Source organism: Barbus barbus (genome assembly GCF_936440315.1).
Source record: "Barbus barbus genome assembly, chromosome: 17".
NCBI lineage: Eukaryota > Metazoa > Chordata > Actinopteri > Cypriniformes > Cyprinidae > Barbus > Barbus barbus.
In genome coordinates this window covers 15696390-15720938 of record NC_136745.1, presented here as the reverse complement: position 1 = coordinate 15720938, position 24549 = coordinate 15696390, and the positions used below count along the sequence as shown (strand labels likewise).

Here is a 24549-nt window from a genome sequence, read left to right as displayed (position 1 = left end):
AACTGGATTGGAATGCTCTAGTAAAAACATTTCATTTGCCTTCCAAATCCTAGTGAAATTCCCACTTCAGCCATTAAGCATTCCTCATATTTTGCTTTTAAATAAACAAAAGAACCCAGTGGCTGGCCAATTTTAACATAAGCCAAGCATCATTTGGCATTAAATCAAAAGGTCAACTGACCTCATCATACTGGAAACAGCCCAATAAGACTAAAAGGTACCAATGCAATTCCATAATCACTTCGACAACCAGCATTTGATGGGCCATTACAGGCTATATATTACCAAAGAATAATATCTCACAAGCCAACAACAAAGGAGAAGAAAGACGTGCCACATGCTCTGGTTTTAACGTGACAGTTGTCATCATTTGTTTATGTTCTCCAGCCTATTCTTCCTGTGTAAACTGAGATGGGAGATGTCATTGAAACCATTCTGTTCACGCACGCTTCTGTCATTGCAATGACTCCTATTCATAACATGTGACTTCACTTGGCAAGAAGACTAAGAACAAAACAGCTATGTAAAAATTCAGAAACAGAGGAAAAACAAGTTCTGAGGCTATAAGAATAGCAGTTCTTACTGCCAGTATTTTTAAAAGGAAATATTAACTACTAAAACATGTTAAGACAGTGAGGATGGCCAGACAACAGTCTACAGATTTTGAATACGTTGAATCATGTTTAACTAATTTTTCTTTATAACATTTTATAAGAGTTATGCTTTTGGCAAAACATGTCCAAGGTACATGTCACTCCAAAATATTAAAAAAATATTAATAACACCATACCTTGAAAACAAAAATTTTAGGATTATTGATGTTATTATATTATACTACATTACATTACAATATATTATACATACTATATTATATATTGTAGACATACTAATGTTTTTTTGTAATTTCCAGTATTATCAAAAGTGATTTTCATAGCATTACTATTACTGTAATGCAATGTAATTCAGATTAAATCAAAACACTATAATACTGAGTTATGGATTAATAATGCATTAAATAATATATCATAACTTTTGTGGTAATGAGATGTTTTAATAGGCTTTTCTTTGATGTCAAAAAATAACTTATTGATTGATTTTAAAAAGCAATCTAGACCATTCTTTGACAGAGATTGACCTATATGCCTCTGCTCTTACAATAATTCATAAGACATCTGAATGGCATATGTGTGTAAACAAAGCTTCATTAGTGAAAAACAAAAAAGATTTCTTAAACTCTGTCAAGCTCAGACAACCCTCTGATGCACTTCCTCTCACTGTTAAAGAAAGGAAGGAAGCTGCTTGGAAGGAAACCATCAGTCCAGGATGACCAGCTTCTCATATGTTTGTGGGCATCAAAAAAAAAAAAAAAGAAGAAAAAAAAGAAAGAGACAGCCAAATTTTGTCTTCTGACGCCAAATGTTACATTTAGCTTGTTCATTTACGGAATACTCAATATGTGGCTCTGTGGAACAATAAGAGATGTGCCCTCCTGCACTTTGATCTACTGACTCATAGAGGTCAAAGCACAAACTCCCATCAGCCTGTTTACAGTCTCCTTGACCTCTGCATACCAGTCTGCCTCCGAAAATAGCTTCCTAAAGCTGTAGAAGCTACACCCTTCACTATTCCCCCATATTGCCTACTCCAACTGGGGCACATTTTCCCCATTAAGATCTACACCATCCATCAGCAAGTTAATGCAAAGCGCTAAGGTTGTTACCGTTAAGCCATAATGAGCTTCAAGCTCCATTAGAACAGCCTGCGTCATTCCCTAAAAAGACGCCTTTACACTAGAAGGGTGTCTTAAAGCCCACTTCATGGAAGAGCTCCTTTTAGCCCTTTTAGTAGAGATTACATCAGGCTATATTCCACAAACTCGCAAGCGACTTTTTCAATTGTGAACTTAAGGTGTGGTGCGCTCTGGTTTCAGGGCTCAGTATTCCCAAACTCATGCACACATGATGATCACTCAGGTCGAAGTACTGGGATAGCGGAATAAAGGCCAACTCTGAAGTGACCCGGGATGATTTAAAGGCTCCATCACTCAATGGGAGCAGACATGGAATATCACGTAATCTCTAGGAAATGCAGCTGTACAGAGTTGCATTCGCTAATGAATACCATACTGACCCTCAAGTGCCTCTATTGTCTGCAATGCTTAAATCCAGGTACAAACAACTCAATGCATGAACAGATGTGATTGTTCCCCAGTGCACTAAAATAGTTCTTTCACAATCAGTTTGTTACGTTTTAGGGCTCAATCTGATGTAAAAGGCTTAATGAGCGAACGTTTATTTCCACACAACAGGAACTTTGTGTGATTATAAGATTATTGTGTGATTAATAGCATGCACATGTGAAGCAGACCAGCTGGTTTGCTATTAATGTCCATTATATGATAATGTACTCAAGATTCATACACTGAGCTGGTTATTTTCAGCAAACCTGGGGCTAAAATCAAATTAGAAGAGAAGAATTTTATAGCTTACTTTCTGTTTGACAGCCTCTCACCTCACGTGCCCAACACATTATTTAATTAGTATTGAATAGTGGTGTTTAATGTGTGAACGAATCTTTAAAGTGAACAAATCATTCTTGTTCACTTTCACTCGTTTTTCGTTCTCTGCACATGTTCAGACTCTGAACATGAGACTGCTTTCTGCTTTTAAAACTGACTATAGCAAGAGCCTATATAGCATTGCTGTGTGGGCTATGAAGCATTTATTTATTTATTTTTTCTCGTTTAATGGTTTTGTTTGTGAACTACAAATGAACCTCACCTGAAAGTGATGAACGAATCAGAAATATTGTTTGTGAATGCATAAAAATGACTGATGACCATAAACAATTAAAATGGACGTTTTCTAAATGAAGCAATGTACACAATGTACAATGTTACAATGTGCAAAAATGTCCACTTAACACTGCTTTACATATAAGTGAATTATACATTACAATTGAACATTACATTTTTGTGAGCAAACTCACAATATTTAAATGAATGCAGATCCAGCAACATCCATTTATTGTAAGCACCCTCAAAATATTAGTTGTGCATTTCTGTTCATTCATTTGTGATGTTCATTTATTTTGTAAAATAAATGTTTTGTTCATTCGGTGCCGCCCCGAGAATCGGAGAGTCGTTTACTCAAAGATTCATTCAAACACCGATTCGTTCACGAATAATTCATGTCCACTTTATGATTGATAACAATGACCTCAAATGCCCTTAAAATATTGATCTTCTTCGGTGGTTTTCAGCAAAAAACACACAATTGTTGTGAATTATTGTAACCTAAGATAAAATAGAGGGCAAAGTCGAATGAACCAGATGAGCAGTAGAAGAATCAATGGCTTCTTTTATGTCTGATAAAGCAGCCTGTCACTTTAAGAGCCCGACTCGTTAGTATCGATTCTTTTTCGTAGTTTCTCCAAATCATCACAGACAATACAAACACTTCAAGGGGGAAAAAATAACACGAACTGGACTGCAAATGCATTTTGACTTCTACAAATATCCCCAGCCCTGCAGAAAACCTATAATACAGCTTTACGTTCGCCGGCTGAGCCACAAAGGATGGAGACTACACCAAGCAGGCAAAATGTCATCGCAATGCCATAATAGAGCAATATTTTGCATTTAAAACCTATAACTAAAAGTCAGTTCTGTCTCACATCACAACAGCACTGCTGTATTTAATGTTAAAGCAAGCCGTGCTGATAAGGCTTGTGTAAGTTAGCTGTGAAAAACGTAAAGTTTACAAACGTTTGCTTCATGTTTATGTAATAGACTGCAAAAAACAGTGAAGAGAAAATACACGTGCCTGCATTATAAGCTGATTGGGGACAAGTCTATATGCATTTTATTTCATTGCACTGCTTATTCTAAAGCTATTCGAACTTAAAAAATATTGCACTGTCAACACTGTGAAAGAAAAACATACCATGCACGTGATGCTAGTAACAGCAGCATACTGTAACATTCACCAGCCACCAGTGCACATAAATGATTTAAAAGACTGTCTTCTGACCTGTTGCGTCCTGTCTGAAGGATTCACCATCACCGCCTGCCGAAAACTGTTGTCCACATAGGACGCCATGGTTTTCAATACAATCGCGCAGTCAAATAATCCAAAGCGAATCTCACAAGTGGCTTTTTAGTGGTACAAAAACGTTTTTATATAGCATTAACTGCAGAGGTGAGCCTGTCCCCAGGCCACAGCCTAAACTAGGAGCTCTCGTACTGTCCCTCCTCGTCCCAATCCTACAAAACCAGACAGTCTGCTTTTCCTCTTCCAGCCGTTGAAGCTTCAACTGTGACTTGACAGGCGATTTAGTGTTAATGAAAGTGTTAATGTACGTCTGTGTTTTACGCAGACCAGTGCATTTTTTAGCATTCCGTTTGTCTCCTGTTCGCTATTCCATCTTCTTCAGTTTTCCATTTTAAAACAATGTGCAATCCATGCGTTGGGTGATTGTCCATTTTAAGCCATTTGCAAAGCAGCGCAGGGTCAAAGGCAGCATGTATAAATAGTATTTCAGCGTCTAAACGCGACGGATGGTCGGCCGTCTGGGCTCGCTGTTGTAAACCACCACCATGGTGACCGACCGCCTCGAGAGGTTTCATGGGCGAGTCCATTCAGCACAATAATGCGCCCACAGAACAACACACAGTACTTTGTCTCCATCCACTGGCTGAAGACGGTAGTGCAAGCTCTGAGTCATACGCTGTAATAATAATACACACATTTTCTGGCAGGTAGCCTATGGGGAAAGACAATAATAATCCAAAAATGTCATGTATATTTATTTTTTCTTTAATTTTGTTATATTACATCATGTAAATCCATCTGTTACTTATTCAAAATTAAGCATTGTGTTTTATGGCCACTGTCATGTTTATCATATCTTCATAATGTATTCATAATAAAGCTTTTTCTTTACCAAAGAGTATACTCTTTATCTCTACTGTAGCAGGTTTTTCACAGAGGGAAAAATGAAAAAACAGCTCTGGTCATGTGATTCATGAATATTCATGAAATATCTGTCTAAAAAACTAAATAGTGCCTTGAAAAAATCAGTAATATGACACTTCCATGATGATGGAAATCAGTTATCTGAGACTCGAGTAAAGCTTTATTTTTATATCAACAAAAGCAAACCGGTTTATATCAAATATTCTGCTGATGAGAAGTAGTTTGTTTGCATTTATAAACCATTAACGTCAAATCTTACATTACATTTCTACATTAAATGCTGATATCCAAAGCAACTTTTATTGCATTGAATGTCTGCATTTTATCAGCTCATGTATTCAAACTTATTTATTTATTTGTTTGTTCATGTATTATTATTTATTTATGTGTGTATTTTGTTTATTTATTTTTATTGTTTGCTTATAGATTTAGAATTTAAATATACTGTGAATTCCTTCATTTATTCCTTTTTCAATCAATCAGTCTTTTGTCTGCTTGTTTGTCGGCTATTTATTTAGGCTATTATTACCAATTGTATTTTAATTAATTTATTTATTTATCATTGATGTCAATAAGAAAACTACAGGCTACATCAGATGTATTGTTTCAAATGTATACACCATGCATTAAATAAAATCCGTGTTGACTGACTTTAGTTTAATAAATAATCCAAAGTCTGCTAAATGACTAAAAGTAAGTAAGTAAAGTAAATAAATAACAAAATAAAACCTGACTAAACACGGGTTCCTTGGAGACCAACCGCTCCATGGCAACGGCGCGTGAGTGACCTCCTGCCCAGGGCTTGTTTTACAGTCACTGAGATGCGCTTACTGATATTTCAAAGATCTGGCAACAGTTTTAAGACCGAGGTAGCTTAAACGACGTGAAGGTGATGAAGAGAGTACAGGACACTACAGCTTCTCAAGCAGACAGGGAAACTCAGAGCTCGTCTGGACAGAGAATACTGTTCACAGGTAACACCTGTGAGCATTTATGAACGTTTCTGAAACTATCTTAGTAGGACACTTTATTTAATCATGTTTTTTGGTGCTATCTAGGTCCAGACGGCATTGGAAATTTCCGTCCCAGGTTGGACTATTTCCGGCGCAGCATCGGAACCGGCCCGTTATCTCCAGATGCCACGAGTGATCTCAACTACCTCTTCCGGTCTGCACCAGACGCGACCCCGCCGTTACCGAAACACTGCTATGTCGGAGAAGTGGGCTGGGGTCTGCAGTACTCCACTGCACTCAACAGGCCATCTGTCAACAACAAGCAATATTATGAGGTTATATAGGCGATATGTTTACTTACCATTTCTTTTGGTCAAAAGATACGTGAAGTGACACATTTTGTCACTGTGTTCAATAAATTATATAGAGAGAATATGTTCATTTGTGTTGCCGAGTCAATATGTGTATGCAGAAACTGAATGAAAAAAATAAACCCATGCGAAATACTGTAAAAAAAAAAAAAAAAAAGTTGAGCCAACTTAAATTTAAGGCAACCAGCTTCAGCAGATTTGTAAGTTTTCTCAACTTATTTGTGTAGGAGATTCTCAACTTTTTGTTGCATAAACTTAAAACATCAAGTTGAGAAAACTCAAAAATCTGAAGCCGATTGCCTTAAAATTTTAAGTTGGCTCAACTTTTTTTCTTTTTACAGTGTATCGGTGTATAAAGAGTGAACTAACCACATTTCTCCTAATTAGCCCTATTTGTAGACATAAATATAAATAAACAATACCTTTCAAAGTTTTGGGATCAGTAAGTTGTATCACATTTTCCAAATGCTTCTTTAGCAGCAAATCAGCATTTTAGAATAATTTCTAAAGGATCACGTGACCAGAGCTGGGTAGATTACTTACAAACTGTAATCCGTAAGTGATTACAAATTACATGACAAAAATTTTGGCTAGTTAGTAATGTAATCCATTACATTTCACATTTTAGGTAATATAATCAGACTACTTTTAGATTACTTTTGACCTAACTCGTTTATCACATTGATTTAAATCTTGTACCATATTGATTGGAAAATACAAAGAGAAAGAAAATGTATTGTTATTAATTTTTATTAACAACATGAAGTGCATTAAACATGACATTACATCAAGGTTTCTCAAACCGGGGTGTTCGTAACAGGAACTGCAGGGGGGTTGTAAGTTTAATTAAAAGCTCATAATTAATTAAATCATTTAAAAAAAGTCAAATAAAAAAATAAATATTTTTAAAACAACATCAATCAGTTAGACAACTTACTAAAAAATGTCATATTTTATTTGTTTACCCCCATGTCATGTGTAGGTTATTTTAGAAAGGAACATTTAAAAGATGAAAAAAAGGGAGCATCAATAAATTATGAATAATTTATTGCTCTTTTGTAAATAATATGTAATCAATAAAAAAGTTACTGTAGTCGGATTACGAGTATACAAGTAATTTTGGAATCTGATTATAGGCTAAATTCAGCTTTACCATCACAGGAATGAACAGCATTTTAAAATATATGAAAATAGAAAACAGTTGTTTTAAACTGTAATAATATTTCACAGTATTTTGTAACCAAATAAATCAGTCCTAAACAATATGGTTGCTGTTAATTAACACGACCCATGAACGTCAAATGCATCTCAGTGTCTATTCTAGGATCAGATTCTAACTTTATGTATTTGTTTTACATGCATTTCTTTTTCTTTTTCTTTTTTACAAATCTTCAAAGACTGCTTTGATTGTATTGCCATGTTGTATGTGTCTGAATTACGAAATATATTTTATTTTATTTTGTATCAGCTTGACAGATTTCAATCAGCCATGCAGGACGAAGTGACTCACAGCCCATGGTGAGCTACCAGTAACCAGGGAGGGAAGGGTTAGATTACCTCCAGCTCCCCGTTACTCTAGATGGTGATGGGTTTCACTGTCAGGAAATGGGTAGAGTGGATGAGAGGAAGCTTTTCTCCTCTAGTAATCAATAATTCAACACTCTGCACGCAGGCAGAATCAGTCCCAGTTTCAGGACAAACAACCGACCTGCGGGAAGCTTGCTTGGAACCACAGTGCATATGATACCTACAGCGAGGACGACAACAAACAGTTCCCGCTTAACCTGGTGAGATATAAACAAACGATACACACTCTGAACCCTGTTATATTAAGAATAAACTGGAATTCAGTGTCTGATCAGTGTGTAATCTTGAAGTACTTCACTCAACATTCTCTCATTGTTCTTCTGCAGTAAAAACAGTCAATGCACAACCAGACGGCATTACTTTTTCATGGATATGGATCAGCTCTGAAATATGACATGAGGCCTATAAGCTGACAGATTCTTGAATGTTGGTTTTTGATCATTAAACAATTTATTATCCATATAACATTTAGTCAACTCTTATAAAACCACATTAAATGCATCTCTTTGTTGTACTGTTCATTTCTTGGTACATTTGCCTCCGTGTTATCAACTGAAAAAAAAGAGGGTTATAATACATTCAATTATTATGTTTGTGGGTAATATATAGAATATTTAGTCCCAAATGAATGCAAACTGTAGAGAAAAAAGTACAGAAACAAAGCCGTTTTCTTCATTCACTTTGCTGTTTACCTCATATCTCCGTGGTTTAAATTGTCAGGAGCTCTTAAAATCTCAATAAAATACAGATCAAATCCTCTTAACAAGGGTCACTGTAGATTCAGACAGTCGATAGGAACTAGAAAGCAATAATCCTGCAGCTAAAAGAGGTTTATATGTGATCCCGTCTCTATCAGTGGGCAATCCCAGTTAATAATAGTACACAACCCCCTCCAGCCATTTCTTGAGATGAACAGATACAACCTTGTTCAGCTGCAATTCTCACTTTTTCATTACATTTATGAGAGTATGGTTTGACCTCTAAACTATTGCCTTCTTCAGGGAAACCTAGACTGGATTTTTTTTTCAAATGATTAGGTACAATATTTTATTATTGTTAATTAAAAAAATGGCAGACCATTGATTGTTTAGTAATTGTATTAAATGAAGATAATGTCTATTAAAGCACACAGGGCAGGTTGCAACAGTACATGCAAACTCACCTTTTGGAGGATCAAAAACTTTTTGAGATCAAAATAGGTGACCTTTTTTTTTTTTGGTCTTTTTACAGTACCATTAGTACCAATTCATATCTGTACCCGCTTGTAGTCCACCACTTTTAACCGCTCCTGTGTGTTTTTGTGTACATGCTCTGGTTTCGAATGACAAAAACAAGTTTATTTACATGTTTTTGCAGCATTGAGTATTGTAGCCAGTCACAGGCATCTCTGTTGAAAGCAATGGCCAGTTAGAGGTGTTTTCTGTAGGTTAATCAGAAGAATCCCCTCTGAACTAATTTTTTGTTTTCGTGAGTTTACAGAGTTCTAGACTCATGCAGATTTATCTAATATAATCAGAGAGAGAGACAAAGTGTATACACATGGAGTAAATAAGAGATTGATTGTGTAGATAGTCATTGATTTATCAGGAGTTTTCACATGAGTAAGCTTGGTCAGTTGTGCTATAAGAGCTTTGCTCTGTTTCTCTAGAAACTCTACATCAGGGGTGCCTAACCCTGTTCCTGGAGATCTACCTTCCTGCAGAGGTCAGCTCCAACCCTGATCAAACACAACTGAACCAACTAATTAGGATCTGAAGGAGCACTTGATAATTACAGACAAGTGTGTTTGATCAGGGTTGGAACTGAACTCTGCAGGACGGTAGATCTCCAGGAACAGGGTTGGGCACCCCTGCTCTACGTAATCCATTGACAAATTGAAGAAAGGTTTTGTTTGTCTAAGAGGACCGAACATCCACGTATACTGTTTCAAGAGTGACAAACGCGAGTGTAAAAAATTGCGTGAGTGAATCCACTAAATTGTTCCGTCCATCACTGCTATGATTGACAGTGATAACTGCCCTGGGCGGAACGATCTACCTGACAAACCCATGTCAAAAATAGACTTGTGCATTAAGTGATGCAGAGTAAATTCAGAGTAACAAAACTACATCAGCAACAAGTCTGTGTTAGCTGAATATATTTAGCAGCTTCTACAGCACTTCTACAACACTCTTTCTGAAGTGTCCCTTTTAAGGCAATGTTTTAAAAAATTTAGTTTTTAAAATAAATCTAAAAATACAAAAAAATATATTTAATGCATTATTACTTAATTATTCAGTACAGTGCAGTACTCAAATTTGTTATAATCATCATTTTATAATAAATTCAAAATCATGACCTGAAAACTAGGGAGTGGAAAAGGCAACTGAGCTATTGAGCGATCCTCTGCTGCCATCTACTGGATATGATGGTAATTTCATGTAATTGTCCTCTCAAAAACCTGTTTTCCACAAGGTTTTTTTGGCACATTTTTTCGTCATCTCCATGAATGAAAAGTGAATTTTACTGCACAACTGTAAAGTTAAAAATAATAAGACTTTTAAATATTGTATAAGGGTTTAAAAAATGTGTTGTGTGTGTGTGTGTGCACTTTTTTCACCCATGATGCGTTTGCATCCCTGAACAGTAGGTTCAAACTAGTTATTTTGTTGTGCTATGAATGTTATTTAATAAAAAAAATATATGGTAAGAATTTTTCCTGATTTTGAAATGTTATCATAAATATTTGACTATAAATAGATGTAAGATCTTATATATCACCCTGGACCACAAAACCAGTCATAAGTAACACAGGTATATTTGTAGCAATAGCCAACAATACATTGTTTGGGTCAAAATTATCCATTTTTCTTTTATGCCAAAAATCATAGGATATTAAGTAAAGATCATGTTCCATGAAGATATTTTGTAAAATTTCCTAATGTAAATATATCAAAACTTAATTTCTGATTAGTAATATGCATTGAATTTAATTTAGACAACTTTAAAGGTGATTTTCTTAATATTTAGATGTTTTGCACCCTCAGATTCCAGATTTTCAAATAGTTTTATCTGGGCCAGATATTGTCCTATTCTAACATTATTTATTCAGCTTTCAGAAGATGTATAAATCTCAATTTTTTTTAAAAAAAATGACACTTATGACTGGTTTTGTGGTCCAGGGTCACATATAGGAGATATATTTTTCAAGCAAAGCAGTGCAGTAAAAGAAGAACAACAACAACAATAAAGCAGTGCAGCGAATCCGTGTAGACTCCAGGGCAGTAGAGGGCGCTACACGCTCACTTATGCTCCAGTTACAACTTTACTAGTGCTTCCCTTTCACAGAATATTCCCGTGACCCGTCCATTCAGACTACAACCCTTTTCCCAATCAAAATCAAAGAAAATGTCAAACCCAACTCCTGTAGCCAAGCCTGGAAACGCAGACAACCCTCGGGTGTTCTTTGACGTAGATATCGGTGATGAAAGAGGTCAGGATCTTCTATTTCTCTTTAGAAAGGCTTTTTCTGAATGACTGCATGCTGCTGTGTTCTGCCACATGCTTGTATCTGCACCGAAGAAAGAGACAGAAATAGATGCACTGAACTCAACCACTGATACGACTATTTAGAAAAGCTGAAATAGCAAAAATATTTATTTGCCAGTGATAGTAGTATTAAATAACAAAAAGGCAATAAGAGAAACGATGACATCACTGCACATTTCTACTCTTCTGGAAATGAAACAGTAGACTTTAAGTTTTTATTGTGTAAAGCTGACTCAATATGGTCAGACTGGCATATCAAATGATGTACAAAAAAGGTCATAGGGATTGAAATAAAATGTAAAAAAAAAAAAAAGTAATATCTCATGCATAACTAAAGATCAGTGAAACAATCTGATGATTCATTCCTGCTGTTTGTATCTCTGTGCAGCTGGCCGTATAGTGTTTGAGCTTTTTGCTGATGTGGTCCCGAAAACAGCAGATAATTTCCGTGCTCTTTGTACCGGCGAGAAAGGGATCGGTAAAAGCACCGGAACACCGCTGCACTTCAAGGGCTGTCCATTCCACCGCAGTGAGTGTCCTGACCTCCCGTTTCCATGGAGACGCATGTAATGATCTAATGCTTAGGGTTCACACAATCATGGAAAAACCTGGAGAAATCTGCCAATTGTCATTTCTAGACTATAGAATTAGAACTTTCTTTCTCTGTAATGCCAAGCTCTAAACTTTTTCATTTCATCCCATGCTTGCTAGAGTATCATTTGTAAAAGTACAATGCTTTTTTAATTTTTTTTATTATTAGACACTTATATATCAAGTATAATCATTGAAAACTATAACAATTGGCACCTGACACACAACTGGAAATAAAACATTTAATCAAAATCTTATTCAGTAATCATTGAAATATAATCATTTATTTTTGTACCCCTGAAGTCATCAAGAAATTTATGATCCAGGGTGGAGATTTTTCTAATCAGAATGGAACCGGAGGAGAGAGCATCTATGGGGACAAGTTTGAGGATGAAAACTTTTACTACAAGGTACCACAGTGTTGCTTTGTTATAAAGGGTATTTCACCCAAAAATAAGATGACATTTTGTTCCTTTAGCACAAAATAAGTAATTAACGCATCTCTTGAAAATTGTAGAAATCATGATAAGATTTTGGTCACACCACCCCTCCCCAATGGATGTCAAACCTTGTTTAATACACATATTTTTGTGAATTTTTCCGTTAATTAATCAAAGCCATCAGTCTGTGTAATTGCTATGAGATTAAATAAACCAAATACAGCACTTGATCTATCTCCCTGAGGCATCCACTAATTTCCTGGTGTCTGCTCTGAGGAAAAAATGAGACGCAGATAAAGCTTGTTTTTCTTGTCAAATGAAGTGGTGCTTTATTAATCCGGTGGTCTATCGCTCTGGTCCCCCCCCCCCCCCAGCACGACAGAGAGGGGCTGCTCAGCATGGCGAATGCCGGCCCCAACACTAATGGCTCCCAGTTCTTTATAACCACGGTTCCTACACCGCACCTGGACGGCAAACATGTTGTCTTTGGCCAGGTACTGAAGGGAATGGGAGTGGTGAAAATGCTGGAGGGGATGGAAACAAAGGACGACAATCCCGTGAAGGTGACCATGTTAAAAACACACAAACATCTTTTACTTCAATGCATCATGGCATTGCGACAACTGCTTTCATGCTTGGAACTATAAAGCGACAGAGATCTTAACTGGTCCTTAAGGACAGCTATTTCTGAGATCCTTCTTTTACAGGCATTTAGTCACCCTAATCAAGATTAAACAGTCATGAAATTTAGTCTGTCACATGTTCTGCGCAGATGAACTAGCTAAGTGCGATGAATTAATGTTTTGAAAGAAGACATTGTGTGTGACCATTTTTTTGTTCAGTAAGGAAAGTAAATTTGAATAATTAAGCAACTGAATATTTAGATTGATTGTTACCGTCATCTCTCTCTCTCTCTCTCAGCCCTGCATCATTTCTGAATGTGGAGAACATAAAGCAGGGGATGACTGGGGCATCGCACCTAATGACGCCTCAGGAGACGCATACCCAGACTTCCCTGAAGACTCTGACATGGACTTTAAAGATGTCAGTATATTTCTGCATCTTCACTTGCATATATATATCACCTGCTCTATAAAATCCAGAATCACTTTAACTTAGAAACTCATTTTGAGTTTATGCAATAGGAAGGAAAAAAGGAAAGCCTAAGCTTTCTAAGAATACTTATATTTTGGGAGGGGTTTTGGAGTATAAATATAATAAATAACAGGGCAAGTAATTTTTATTTTTTTAAAATACATATTTAAATATGTAACAATTAATGTATGTATATATAGAATGTATATCGATAGATCAATGTATAAACTTATCAGCCATTAAAAAAAGCATTAATGTCTGCCACAATATATAACATGTTACACTATGATGGCTGGAATGTGATTTGCCTGATAAAAATGTAAAAAGGACTTTATTCGATATTCTCTTTCTAGACGAACAAAGTCTTGTCTGTGGCAGAGGATGTGAAAAACATCGGGAATAACTTCTTCAAGGCTCAGAATTGGCAGTTGGCCATCGAAAAATATTCAAAAGCTCTCAGGTGAACACTTGTCTAGTCTGCCATTAAGCCCCATTATTGCATTACGCTTGCACCGTGACATTAAGGAGGCAGCTTTTCACACTTGATTTCAATTTGTCAAACATTTTTAACTGTGCTGTTATAGCTGAGGTTTCTTTCCTCAAAATGCCTTATGTCATGATGACATTTCCGTAAGTACCTGTTTGATATACAAGATTTCTAACGGTGTAATCTAAAGTGAGCATTGTTGGACAACACTGTGGCTGCGACATGTCTGTATGCATCACTGTAACCCAGCAAATGTTGTTTTGGTCCACAGGTATCTAGAGACTTGTGGCAGCACCTCAGGCGATGATAGTGCCCAAAAAAAGCTGGAGCCTACAGCCCTGAGCTGCATTCTCAACACGGCCGCCTGCAAACTCAAACTGAAACTCTGGCAGGAAGCTATCGAATGCTGTGATGAGGTAACGTGGGACCTTCTGACATTGAGCTGACTGAATGGTGTCTAGTTGCATCTGGGTTACAGGATATAAGAAGGCCTTGATGTTTTATAATGACATACCTCAGCTATTCACCGCTCTTGAAATAACCTTGTCACAGCCGCTACCATTTATAGATCCCCAGATGCACCGCCTCTCTCTATTTAGGGAACAGTTTAAATGGATTCAGATTTCTTGAAATGGCCTGTTAAAGTACATTTTCTCCTTGATTGTGGGGTGATTGTGATGTTTTGTTTTTTTTTTTCCTCAGGCCCTGGAGCTTAACCAGACAAACACTAAAGCGTTGTTCAGGAGAGCTCAGGCATGGCAGGGACTTAAAGAATTCAACAAGGCCATGGTACCAACACTACATGGACAGATATACACATTCATCTCACTCTAAATCAGTGGTTCCCAAACTTTTTCAGTCAAACAAACAGTGCAGCCCACCGGAGACCTCAAATATCTGAAATGTACAGTTTTTGCACATACTGTAGCTAATCAGCCTAAAGACAACTGTTAATTCAATATTTTAAATTCAGCCACAAATAGTTTGAGAACCACTGAACTAAATGCCTCAAAGAAAACAATGAAATTCTGGCATCATTTACTCACCCTTATGTCGTTCCAAACCTGTATGACTTTATTTCTTCCATGGAACACAAAAGGAGAAATTATGAAGGATGCACTGGTATTTTCCTCTCCATGCAGGTGGAAAGTAGTTTGGCACTTTCATGCTTCGAAAAAGGATGCATTATGAATCATTTTTTACAGTTTAATTTAGAACTAGTTAGCATGACCTGTTATTCAGGAAAACTGCTTAATATTCATTAGTAAACTGCATATTCTCTAGGTCTGAGGGCTGTGCTTTTGTCAGAGATAATCACTCCAATTACTGAATGCAGAAAAAGAATGTTAAAAGTAAATGAATCATTCTTACAAAAAATTAAAATTGCTCCAATTTAGATGACAGTTCATTTCTTAAGAGCAGATTCATCTTTTCTGTTTTTAAACTGCAGATTGATCTGAAGAAAGCACAGGAGATTGCACCAGATGACAAAGGTTAAACATCTCTTTACAAATCCTGAATTTGTTTTAAAAAAATATTTTATGATTTCTGATTTTTTTTTTTTACATTTTCCTTTCTCTGGTTTCAGCGATTGGAAATGAAATGCTGAAAGTGAAGCAGCAAGTGAAGGAAGAGAAAGAGAAAGAAAAGAAGATTTATGCCAAAATGTTTGCGTAATGGCAACTGCAGTGACCTCACTCCACACCGACCTACCTGCATATGTTCACTTACATTGCACTTGTGTCTTTGTGTTTTAGTCTAATGCTGGAAAAAGGCCCTGGAGTCTTCCATTTAGGATAAATATGAAATGTCCAGTTTGGAAGGAGATTTCATTTTGTCTACTGTGTTATAAAACTATTTGTCTGAGTGAATGAAAAGTTTGTGCATTTTTAGTAAGCTGATCTAAAGAGGTCTTGTATTGATTACCGTTCAAGAATAGGTAAATCATATTGTTTGTTTCTGGGTTCATTTATCAAATGGCTCTTTTGATGAAATGAGATTCAGTTCTGTCAGTTGTGTGAAATAAAACAATTGATATTTTCAGGAATTTTTGTGTTTGTAGTTCTACAAAACATACCAACAGAATGGAATAATTAATTTATTCCTACCAATTACAGTTACCAACTTTGACAATATATACAAAACTGTCAGTTTACAGTTAACCGCATCATGGTGAGCTAAAATGTCCACTGGTTGTAAATCCAACATGATCCTTTGACTTTTGACCCATTCCTTTGATGGACGTTACATATAAAATTATTTTAAATGTTGCAACTTGATCAAACCTGAAATATGCAAAACCACTGTCATTACACTTCAAGCTCATATCAGCCATGATATGAGGACTTTCTTTTCCTTAGGCACATCAGAAGGACTCTCAAGTCTTTAAAAGCTTTAGCTCTGAAAGTTTAATAAAACGATTCTGAACTTGTGTGATGTGCCCAATAATAAAAACGATATGTAATACTGAAATCACATGCCGTTGTAGGCTGGTCCTCCACTGCCCTCTGGCACAACCCAGTTGATGTTCTGGCTGGGGTCTTTGATATCACAAGTCTTACAGTGGACGCAGTTCTGTGCGTTGATCTGTAGTCTCATGCCATCGCCCGTCTCCACAGGAACATACTCGTATACGCCTGTGGGACAGCAGGGACAAAATGTCTAAACACTAGGAGTTTGTTCACCAGATGTTTTCATCACTCGGCATGTTGATCTTGTATTATCAGGTGCAAATAAAAGGTTGAGTCTCTATTCCTAAATGCAGCAGAAACACTGAGAGCATTAGTTACATACCAGCAGGACAGAACCTCTGCTCAGGGCCATCGTAAATCCCAAGGTTTTGGGACACGGGAACACTGTCATCTTTCAGCGTCAGATGGGGCGGTTGGTCATGCTCATGATTGGTCCCGCTCAAGGCTACAGATGACAACAGATCAAAGCTGATCTTCCCATCGTGCTTCGGATACTCGATGGGTGTACAGTCCTTTGCCGGCTTCAGCTGAGCAGAGTCTAGACCTACAGTAAATTCATTTGTTTACCATTAGAAATAAAATACAAATGAATTGTAACAGATGTCAGACGCCCACTGCAGTAGTGAACCGAGTAGTAGCCTTGCATAGCAACATGCTTGACTATTAGCATGCAGTCTGGCCCACACCGAAGCAAATTCTGTCTAAGAAGTGCCTGCTCAGCCAGGAAGGGGCCCTCTGGCTAACCACAGTTTGTTACATTTATCATGTGAATCTGAAATGAGACAAAACTCTGAAATTAATTCAGAAATGAGAACAAAGAAGAATATACAATTGTGCTCAAGCTATATGTTGTTTACTTGATTGTTGCGTTAAATAGGAATTAGACACCTCCAAAAGTTCAAAATGCCTTGGACAAAGTAAGGTTTCGTACAAAATCATAACATTCGTTTTTCAACAAATGTGATTTTGAATTGATAAGGAACAAGACAAACTATGAATAATATAGTCTAAAAACCCATATTTGCCTTGGGCATTTCAAAAAAAGGAAAAGACTATTTACATTCATTCACTTAGCATTTGGCAGTATTTATTTTATTTCAAATTTCTGATTGCATGCACTTCTAGTTATTTCTCAGAGTTAATATATGTAATTATAAATAGTACTTTTCAAACAACACCTTTTTTCTAGCAAATAAAAACTTGCACTTTCAAAAAACGCAATTTGAAACTGATTTCACCCAGCATTTTCCATCTACAGAAGCATCAGAAGGGTCTAATATTCACTCATTAATGGACATTAATACGACATTAATTCAACTCATCAAATTATGCCCATTTCATGTGCTCAATACATATATACCATCTATTAAATAAAATAAATACAAATACACTGCACTGACTTTATAGCTCAGAATTTGCATCTATTTGCAATGTTTCTTTGTTCTTACCATTATGCTTTAGAGTCCATGGTTCTTTTCCTCTCAAAATCCAGTAGAATATTCCAGTGTACACCATCCCTCCGTAGAGACCAAAATAGCTATGGAAAGATGGTCTGATGTTCCTCACAGAATACATCTCCTTCCAGATCCAGGACTTTTTAAAAGCTTCTTCATATTCAGGAATATAAAGACCTAACAGAGGGGAAAAAGAACACAAAAACATTCTCTGTCTAGTATACCTGGACAACTTTAATATATTGCCCTGTGAGTTACACCTCAGCTAATTTGCAAAGATGTCTGGGTTTGCTACCTGCTGTTTCTGACTGCAGATTCTCATCTGTGATTTTGCTGAAGGCACTCTCGGCCGCCAGCATGCCACTCTTCATGGCTGTGTGTGTGCCTTTGATCTTGGGCACGTTCATGAAGCCTGGACTGCACCCTATCAGCATGCCACCTGGGAACGTCAGTTTAGGAATCGACTGGAGGGGAGATCACAAATGAGAGAAGTTCATCAAGAGAAAACAGAAGAATATATATTGAGAATTTCAAGTCGTTGACATGCCTGGAAACCTCCTTCGTTGAGGGCTCTGGCTCCATATGCTATCCTGTTGCCACCCTCCAGGGTTGACATTATAGAGGGGTGATGTTTCCAACGTTGGAATTCCCTGAATGGGCTCAGATAGGGATTAGTGTAGTCCAAACCTACCTGAGGAGACATGCACAAACATATCTGCAGATGACCACAATAGAATAACTGCACTGACTGTTTGCAAAGCTCCACCCTCCTTGCTTACCATTGCCTGCTAAGATGAGCTGTGAAGACTATAATACAATAGTATTTGGCCCAAATACCCTACTAATCCCATGGCTGAGGTTGGGAAATTCTCTTATGCTTACAGTTATACAGTTTTTCAATTTAATAAATTTTAAAATGTCATTTATTCCTACGATGGAAAAACTGTATTGTCAGCAGCCATTACTCCAATCTCAGTGTCACATGATCCTTCAGAAATCATTCTAATATTGCCGTTTTGGTGCCGGTGTAGAGCTACTTAATATTTTTGTGGAGACCTTTTTTTAGGATTCTTTGATGAAAATTATTTAAAATAGAAGCCTTTTGTAATACTATAACTGTCTTACTGTCATCTTTGCTGAATAAAAGTATTACTTTTAATAAAGTAATTAAAGTAGTCTTTTTAGACTTTTGAACCATAACGTATTTTCACACAGCGTATCTCAAAACTGCAATGCCTCTGCTAACAGCTCAGCAAGCAAGTGAAATGTATTTAAGGGACAAACAATTCAGAGCAATCACGAGATTTGACTTAGTTCTGTCAATCAAACGCTGCACTGTATCTCCTGATAACTGTGACCAGTCAGACTGAGTATCATCCTGGGCCATGACGACATTGGATAATAGCCCGTCATCACTGCCGAACTGCTCAAGACGTCTGGAATTGAGACTATTTTCTATGAATCACAAGCATTCTTCAAAAAGTGATTGGAAAAAAAAATGTCATTTTGATATGCATCATTATCAGCCCCTGACCAAGAACAACTTTCAAAAGTTGAAAGCCTTTTCACACTCGTTTTAGCTCATGAAAGAACATGACGAACGAGATCAATAATATCTATATAGATCAAAGCATCCTGACAAAGACATCAATCCAGAAAATTCTGCTTTAAGATTAAGACTTCAAAGAGGACTTTTGCAAATCCAATGAAACACTTCAATCAGAGTTCCACCCAAAAGGTTCAGGAATAAGATGACTTACAACAAATCCCAGGGCAACCAATGGTTCTCCCTCATTGAGGTGGTACAGGAAGGAGCCTCCGTACGTGTTCCTGTTTAGAGGCCAGCCAACCGAGTGCTCTGTCCGTCCTGGGCGCCACTTCTTTTCATCAATAACCCAAAGCTAGAAGAAAGCACTGTTTTGTTTGGTTTTGTTTTGTATTCATCAGTTCATAAAAATTGCATCAAGCTTTTAAATGAAAGCAATGACTCCAAACATGAAAATGAACTAGCTGATTTCACTACAAATGTTGTCACTTAAAGGGAAACAGCGACATCAAACTGATCAGAAATATTTATGTTAAAGCATCAAAGCAAGAGGGGTTTTGTACCTCTTTGAGGCCGATAGCGTATGTCTGCGGTTCACAGTTCTCCCTGAGATTGAACTGCTTGTAGAGTTGCTTGGCCAAGTGTCCGTGACAGCCTTCACCAAACAAAGTGACCTTAGCGTGGAGCTCCATACCTCTCTCAAACACATCCTGGAGAAGTTCAACAGAGTGTGAAATGTGGTGGTAATAGCACACAAATATTCCATCTGCATAGCAGAATCACTTCACCCACAGTTACCCTTTTATTTTTTCTCACTGCAATCTTTCACTGTAGTTCACAAAGTCATTTGGCCTTGGTGTGAACATTCAGCAGACTGTTTTAGATTATAATTATTCTTAAATAAAAATAAAAAAAATCACATAAAATGTGTTGTAAATTGTGTATGTGTATTTAGGGCATTTGCAAATTCTGCACTGGAGGGTATATTGACATAAAACCTTTGGAGAGCCATCTTTAGCAATGCCAACATCACTGGTTGCAATTCCCTTCACACTTCCATCCTCATGAAACAGCACCTGTGTAAAAAAAAAAAAAAAAAAAAAAAGAGAGAGAGAGAAAAAGACAGCTTAACAAGAGTCTGTCAACTGTAATGTGACAAAAGTAATGTCACTAACTTTGTGACTCGCAATAGGAATTCATGTGATGTCATAACTGAACATTTTTGAGTCTCAAAATTACAACTTCACATCTCATTGTTAAATTTGATCTACAGCAACTTACAGAATGTATTATGCATTTGCCTGCCTTTTAACAAATTAACTTTCTTTATTCCATGATTTTTCAGTTGTTTTTGATTACTATTTTATATATATATATATATATATATATATATATATAAATAATTTAATAGAGAATGCACTCACAGAGTGTAATTTCAAGGCAATCTAAGAGGAACAACACAAATGTTTACATCACATATTTATATTACTTTTTTAAAACTGTATACATTTCCATGGCATTTGTGATTAATTATTTTACAATTCGAATTTTAATAATATATTTAAAAGTTATTTCCAAATTTTCCATGACCGTGGGAACCCTGCTTACTACAGAAACAGCAGTCCTGAAGTTAAATAAATTCCAGGTTATAGTGCGCTGATCATCTCGTGGGGATTTGAACCTACAACCTTTTGGTTACCAATCCAGAACTTTAATAAGTACAGCACATCGCTCACAATACAAATTACAAGTACAGAAAAAAGGTCTAAATAAAATAATGGTTAATTGCATCATTAATGACTGCGTTCAGATAAGGAAGGCATTCTGACCTCAGCTGCTGCGTAGCCTGGATACAGCTCCACTCCCAGCTCTTCCGCCTGCTCCCCAAGCCAGCGTACAAAATGCCCCAGACGAACTAGGTAGTTCCCATGGTTATTCATTGGAAGTCCTGTGTTCACAAATTGCATTTAAATGCATCCGCGTAACTTAAAAAGCTTTAAATGTTTGTATAGGTTACAAAACCATTCAGAACACTGCGACACAAGTAGACCATTTTTTTCCATTATGTAACTCTCATTGTGTGAAGTTCTATAACTCTCCAAAATGGGCCTTATGCAATAGCAATAACCTACCTGGTAATATTGGAACAGGAATACGGTATTTTTCTGTCAAAATGGAAAACTTGTCTTCTGTAACTGGAGTGTTCAGTGGAGCCTGTTAGACATGAATCAAAATCAGTGTCATGGCCATCATTGGTTCATGTGTCAACACAATCAGAAAATTATTATCAATAACATGACAGTAAATCAGAATGCCAACATATTTCCCATATTTTTTACAGCTATTTTTGATAATGTATTATGTAAAATAGGAATTTACAATATTTACAATAGTCTGTGTTGTTAACAGATCCTAAGTGGGGTAAAGTGCATGTGTGCGTTTGTTTGTACCCCTCTCTCCTTCCAGTCTGGAATAAGCTCATTGAGTGCAGTGGGCTCTAGACAGGCTCCAGATAACGTGTGAGCTCCAATCTGAGACGCCTTCTCCACCACACAAACCCGCAACTCCTTCTCATGCTGATTGGCCAGCTGCTTCAGCCGGATGGCTGCTGACAGGCCAGCTGGACCTCCACCAACAATGACAACGTCTGCCTCATCAGCGAAGCGCTCCATTTCCACCCCTGAACATATGAAAACAGACAATCAGTGTCACTGACAATTACAGGAGCCTGTGTTTTGTGATACAAAAATCACCCAGTGGCGTTATATGCTAAATCTAATTCTGGGTTTTGTCTAAAAATACAATGACAATTAGAAAGCAAGGTTAATGAAATGTCAACTCAGCTACCAATGGCTAATATAATGGGTATTAATGTAGATATATAGCAGCTAATTTATACATATTAAAAGTAAAAAAAGTATTAAAAGTTATACTGAAGATCAGTAAAGTCTTGAAAAGCAAATCTTTTACAGTACAACATTCAGCAACAAGTTCATAATATATATATTTTTAACAAGTCAATTAAAAACATGTACAATGCAAAACAATATTTATTTATAAAACACATTTCAAAACGATTAATGTTGAATGTTGAAGTGAAATTCAGAAATCAAACTACAAGAAGTGCAAAACACACACGCACACAATGGTAAAACAAAAAAAAGAAAAGAAAAAAAAAGAAAAGAAAAAAAAAGATCAAACCAGTGGTCAAAGGAACATTGAAGAACAGAGAGAATAAGTATGCCTTTAAAACAGATTTGAAAACGGAAATAAAGGGAGTTAATCTGATATGGAGTGGTATGATATTTAATATTATCCATCCATTTAGAAATCATTAGATAAATGTAATGTATGTGTCATTTATTATATTTACTATAAATACATATATTATATTAAATATAATATAGTTATAATCTCATGCTACATATCACATACACATGGATAATTATTTATTAATTGTATACTATACACACACACAACTACACACACTGATTCTCTCATAAATGACCAGGTTTTGCTGAAAATAAAATCCAGAATCTGAATTTCTCTCTGTTCTATCCAATCAAAATATGTTAGCTCTCACCTCTAAAGAGGATAAGTGATGAAATAACAATGCAGCACAGAACTGACCTTCCCATCGTGGGTCCTTATCTCTGGAGTACACTGTGTAATGTGTGGTAATTCGTGGCACAGTGGAGGAGGATCTCCGTGTGGAGTACACCTGAGGAGCGACATGCTCTGCTTGAACCGCCTTCAGTGCACCTACACACCTCCGTGCTGCAAAAACACAAATAAAAGGCAAAACAATTAGGTCACAGACAAGATCATTCTCATACATATTATAAAAAACGCACTGTGTATATATGTCTATTGTGCATGTAAGTATATCAATAAAGTTGCTCCAAACTAAATGGATCAACTTTATATAACAGGATGAGCTGTTACAAAAGTCCTCCCTTAAGTAACAGGCCAACTAAGGTACTCTTCTAAAAGAAGCAAGCAGACTTGTAAACACTTTTTGTTTGCTTACACAAAAACAGTTTAATGTAAAGTTATCTATATAATGCAGGAACGCGTTATTAAGTAAGTGTTCATCTCTCAGACACAAACACTGACCGATATTCGAGTGACCTTTACCCTACTTTCCCTGTGACTAAACAGCTGCAGGATTTGTTTGGATAAACCTACAGTTAAACGCATAATTCGTGCCATGTACCGTGTAAACATGGTTAATAACAACTTAGTAGGACAATATATATATACTCTCAGGTGTGTAGAATCAATGGTTTACAACCTTTGGTTAGCGTTCTGGCTACAAGTCAGTGAAATTGTGACAGTAAGTTACCTTGGAGGGAATATCTACAGGCTGGAAGCATTTATAGAGCTTAATGTGCGGCTGTGACTCTGGTCAAGTGCTTCCCGTGGTTTTCCAGGTTGAGTGTGGACAAACAAATAGCACTCCGGTTCACCCTGTTACAAAATATGTGTCATAACAAACTCAGCGGGTCCGTTGCGCAGCTCCGAATGACGTCACAAAAACGCGCCGGGAAAAAAAGCAAAAAAACCTGCGAATGACTGCTGATCATAAACTCATATGGATCAGAGTTATCCGGTGTCCGTGATAGCGAAGGGAAACTCATTCAGTTTAGCTGTCAGGAAAATATTTACTTTCCGCTGGAGGGGACTCTCTGCAATCTGGGATTAGAGATAGAGCACCAGAGGTGGGTAGAGTACTCAAAAACTGTACTCAAGTAAAAGTAAAAGTACTTCTAGAAATATTTACTCAAGTAAAAGTAAAAGTAATCGTCTGAATAGTTACTTGAGTAAGAGTAAAAAAGTATCAGATAAAAAAAACTACTCAAGTAGTTAGTTACTAGTTACTTTGGATCATATAGGTACTGAATATAGTCTATTTTTATTTAGATATATAGATTACATTTATGTAATGTGTGTGTGCCGTTCAAAATATTTTTATTTTTGTTTTATTTTTTAATGTAATTTATTTCAGTGATGCAGATCAGAATTTTCATCAGCCTTTTTCGCCAGTCTT

The 24549-nt window shown here is 36.6% G+C and overlaps 4 protein-coding genes across 4 annotated transcripts in view; 2 read left to right on the top strand and 2 right to left on the bottom strand.

Annotated features, from left to right (window-relative positions):
* The window catches only part of LOC306883734 (rap guanine nucleotide exchange factor 2-like), a 120335-nt gene extending 115749 nt beyond the window's left edge, over positions 1–4586 (bottom strand). Inside the window, exon 1 of the mRNA XM_079439165.1 lies at positions 4032–4586. Coding sequence (XP_079295291.1) covers positions 4032–4100 — 69 coding nt within the window. The 5' untranslated portion in view covers positions 4101–4586. The remainder of the gene's footprint in view (positions 1–4031) is intronic.
* Positions 4587–5570: 984 nt separating this feature from the next.
* LOC306883530 (protein SPMIP2-like) lies at positions 5571–8387 on the top strand. Its single transcript, XM_079438844.1, has 5 exons — positions 5571–5950; positions 6035–6264; positions 7769–7818; positions 7973–8087; positions 8214–8387. Exons 1-5 carry the CDS (start codon positions 5869–5871, stop codon positions 8214–8216), a joined length of 480 nt encoding a protein of 159 aa, XP_079294970.1. The 5' UTR covers positions 5571–5868; the 3' UTR covers positions 8217–8387.
* A 2800-nt stretch (positions 8388–11187) lies between these two features.
* LOC306883055 (peptidyl-prolyl cis-trans isomerase D-like) lies at positions 11188–16073 on the top strand. The gene is made up of 10 exons (XM_079438123.1): positions 11188–11359; positions 11804–11944; positions 12310–12416; positions 12821–13009; positions 13368–13490; positions 13895–14001; positions 14300–14444; positions 14731–14817; positions 15479–15521; positions 15617–16073. Exons 1-10 carry the CDS (start codon positions 11275–11277, stop codon positions 15703–15705), a joined length of 1116 nt encoding a protein of 371 aa, XP_079294249.1. The 5' UTR covers positions 11188–11274; the 3' UTR covers positions 15706–16073.
* On the bottom strand, positions 15925–24186 carry LOC306883054 (electron transfer flavoprotein-ubiquinone oxidoreductase, mitochondrial-like). Its single transcript, XM_079438122.1, has 13 exons — positions 23845–24186; positions 23130–23276; positions 21950–22179; positions 21632–21713; positions 21329–21447; positions 20498–20575; positions 20063–20209; positions 19714–19854; positions 18501–18644; positions 18249–18417; positions 17948–18130; positions 16822–17043; positions 15925–16664 (listed from the first exon to the last, which is right to left on the bottom strand). The coding sequence occupies exons 1-13, from the start codon at positions 23873–23875 to the stop codon at positions 16501–16503; spliced, it is 1857 nt and encodes a 618-aa protein (XP_079294248.1). The 5' UTR covers positions 23876–24186; the 3' UTR covers positions 15925–16500.
* Between the last annotated feature and the right edge of the window lie 363 nt (positions 24187–24549).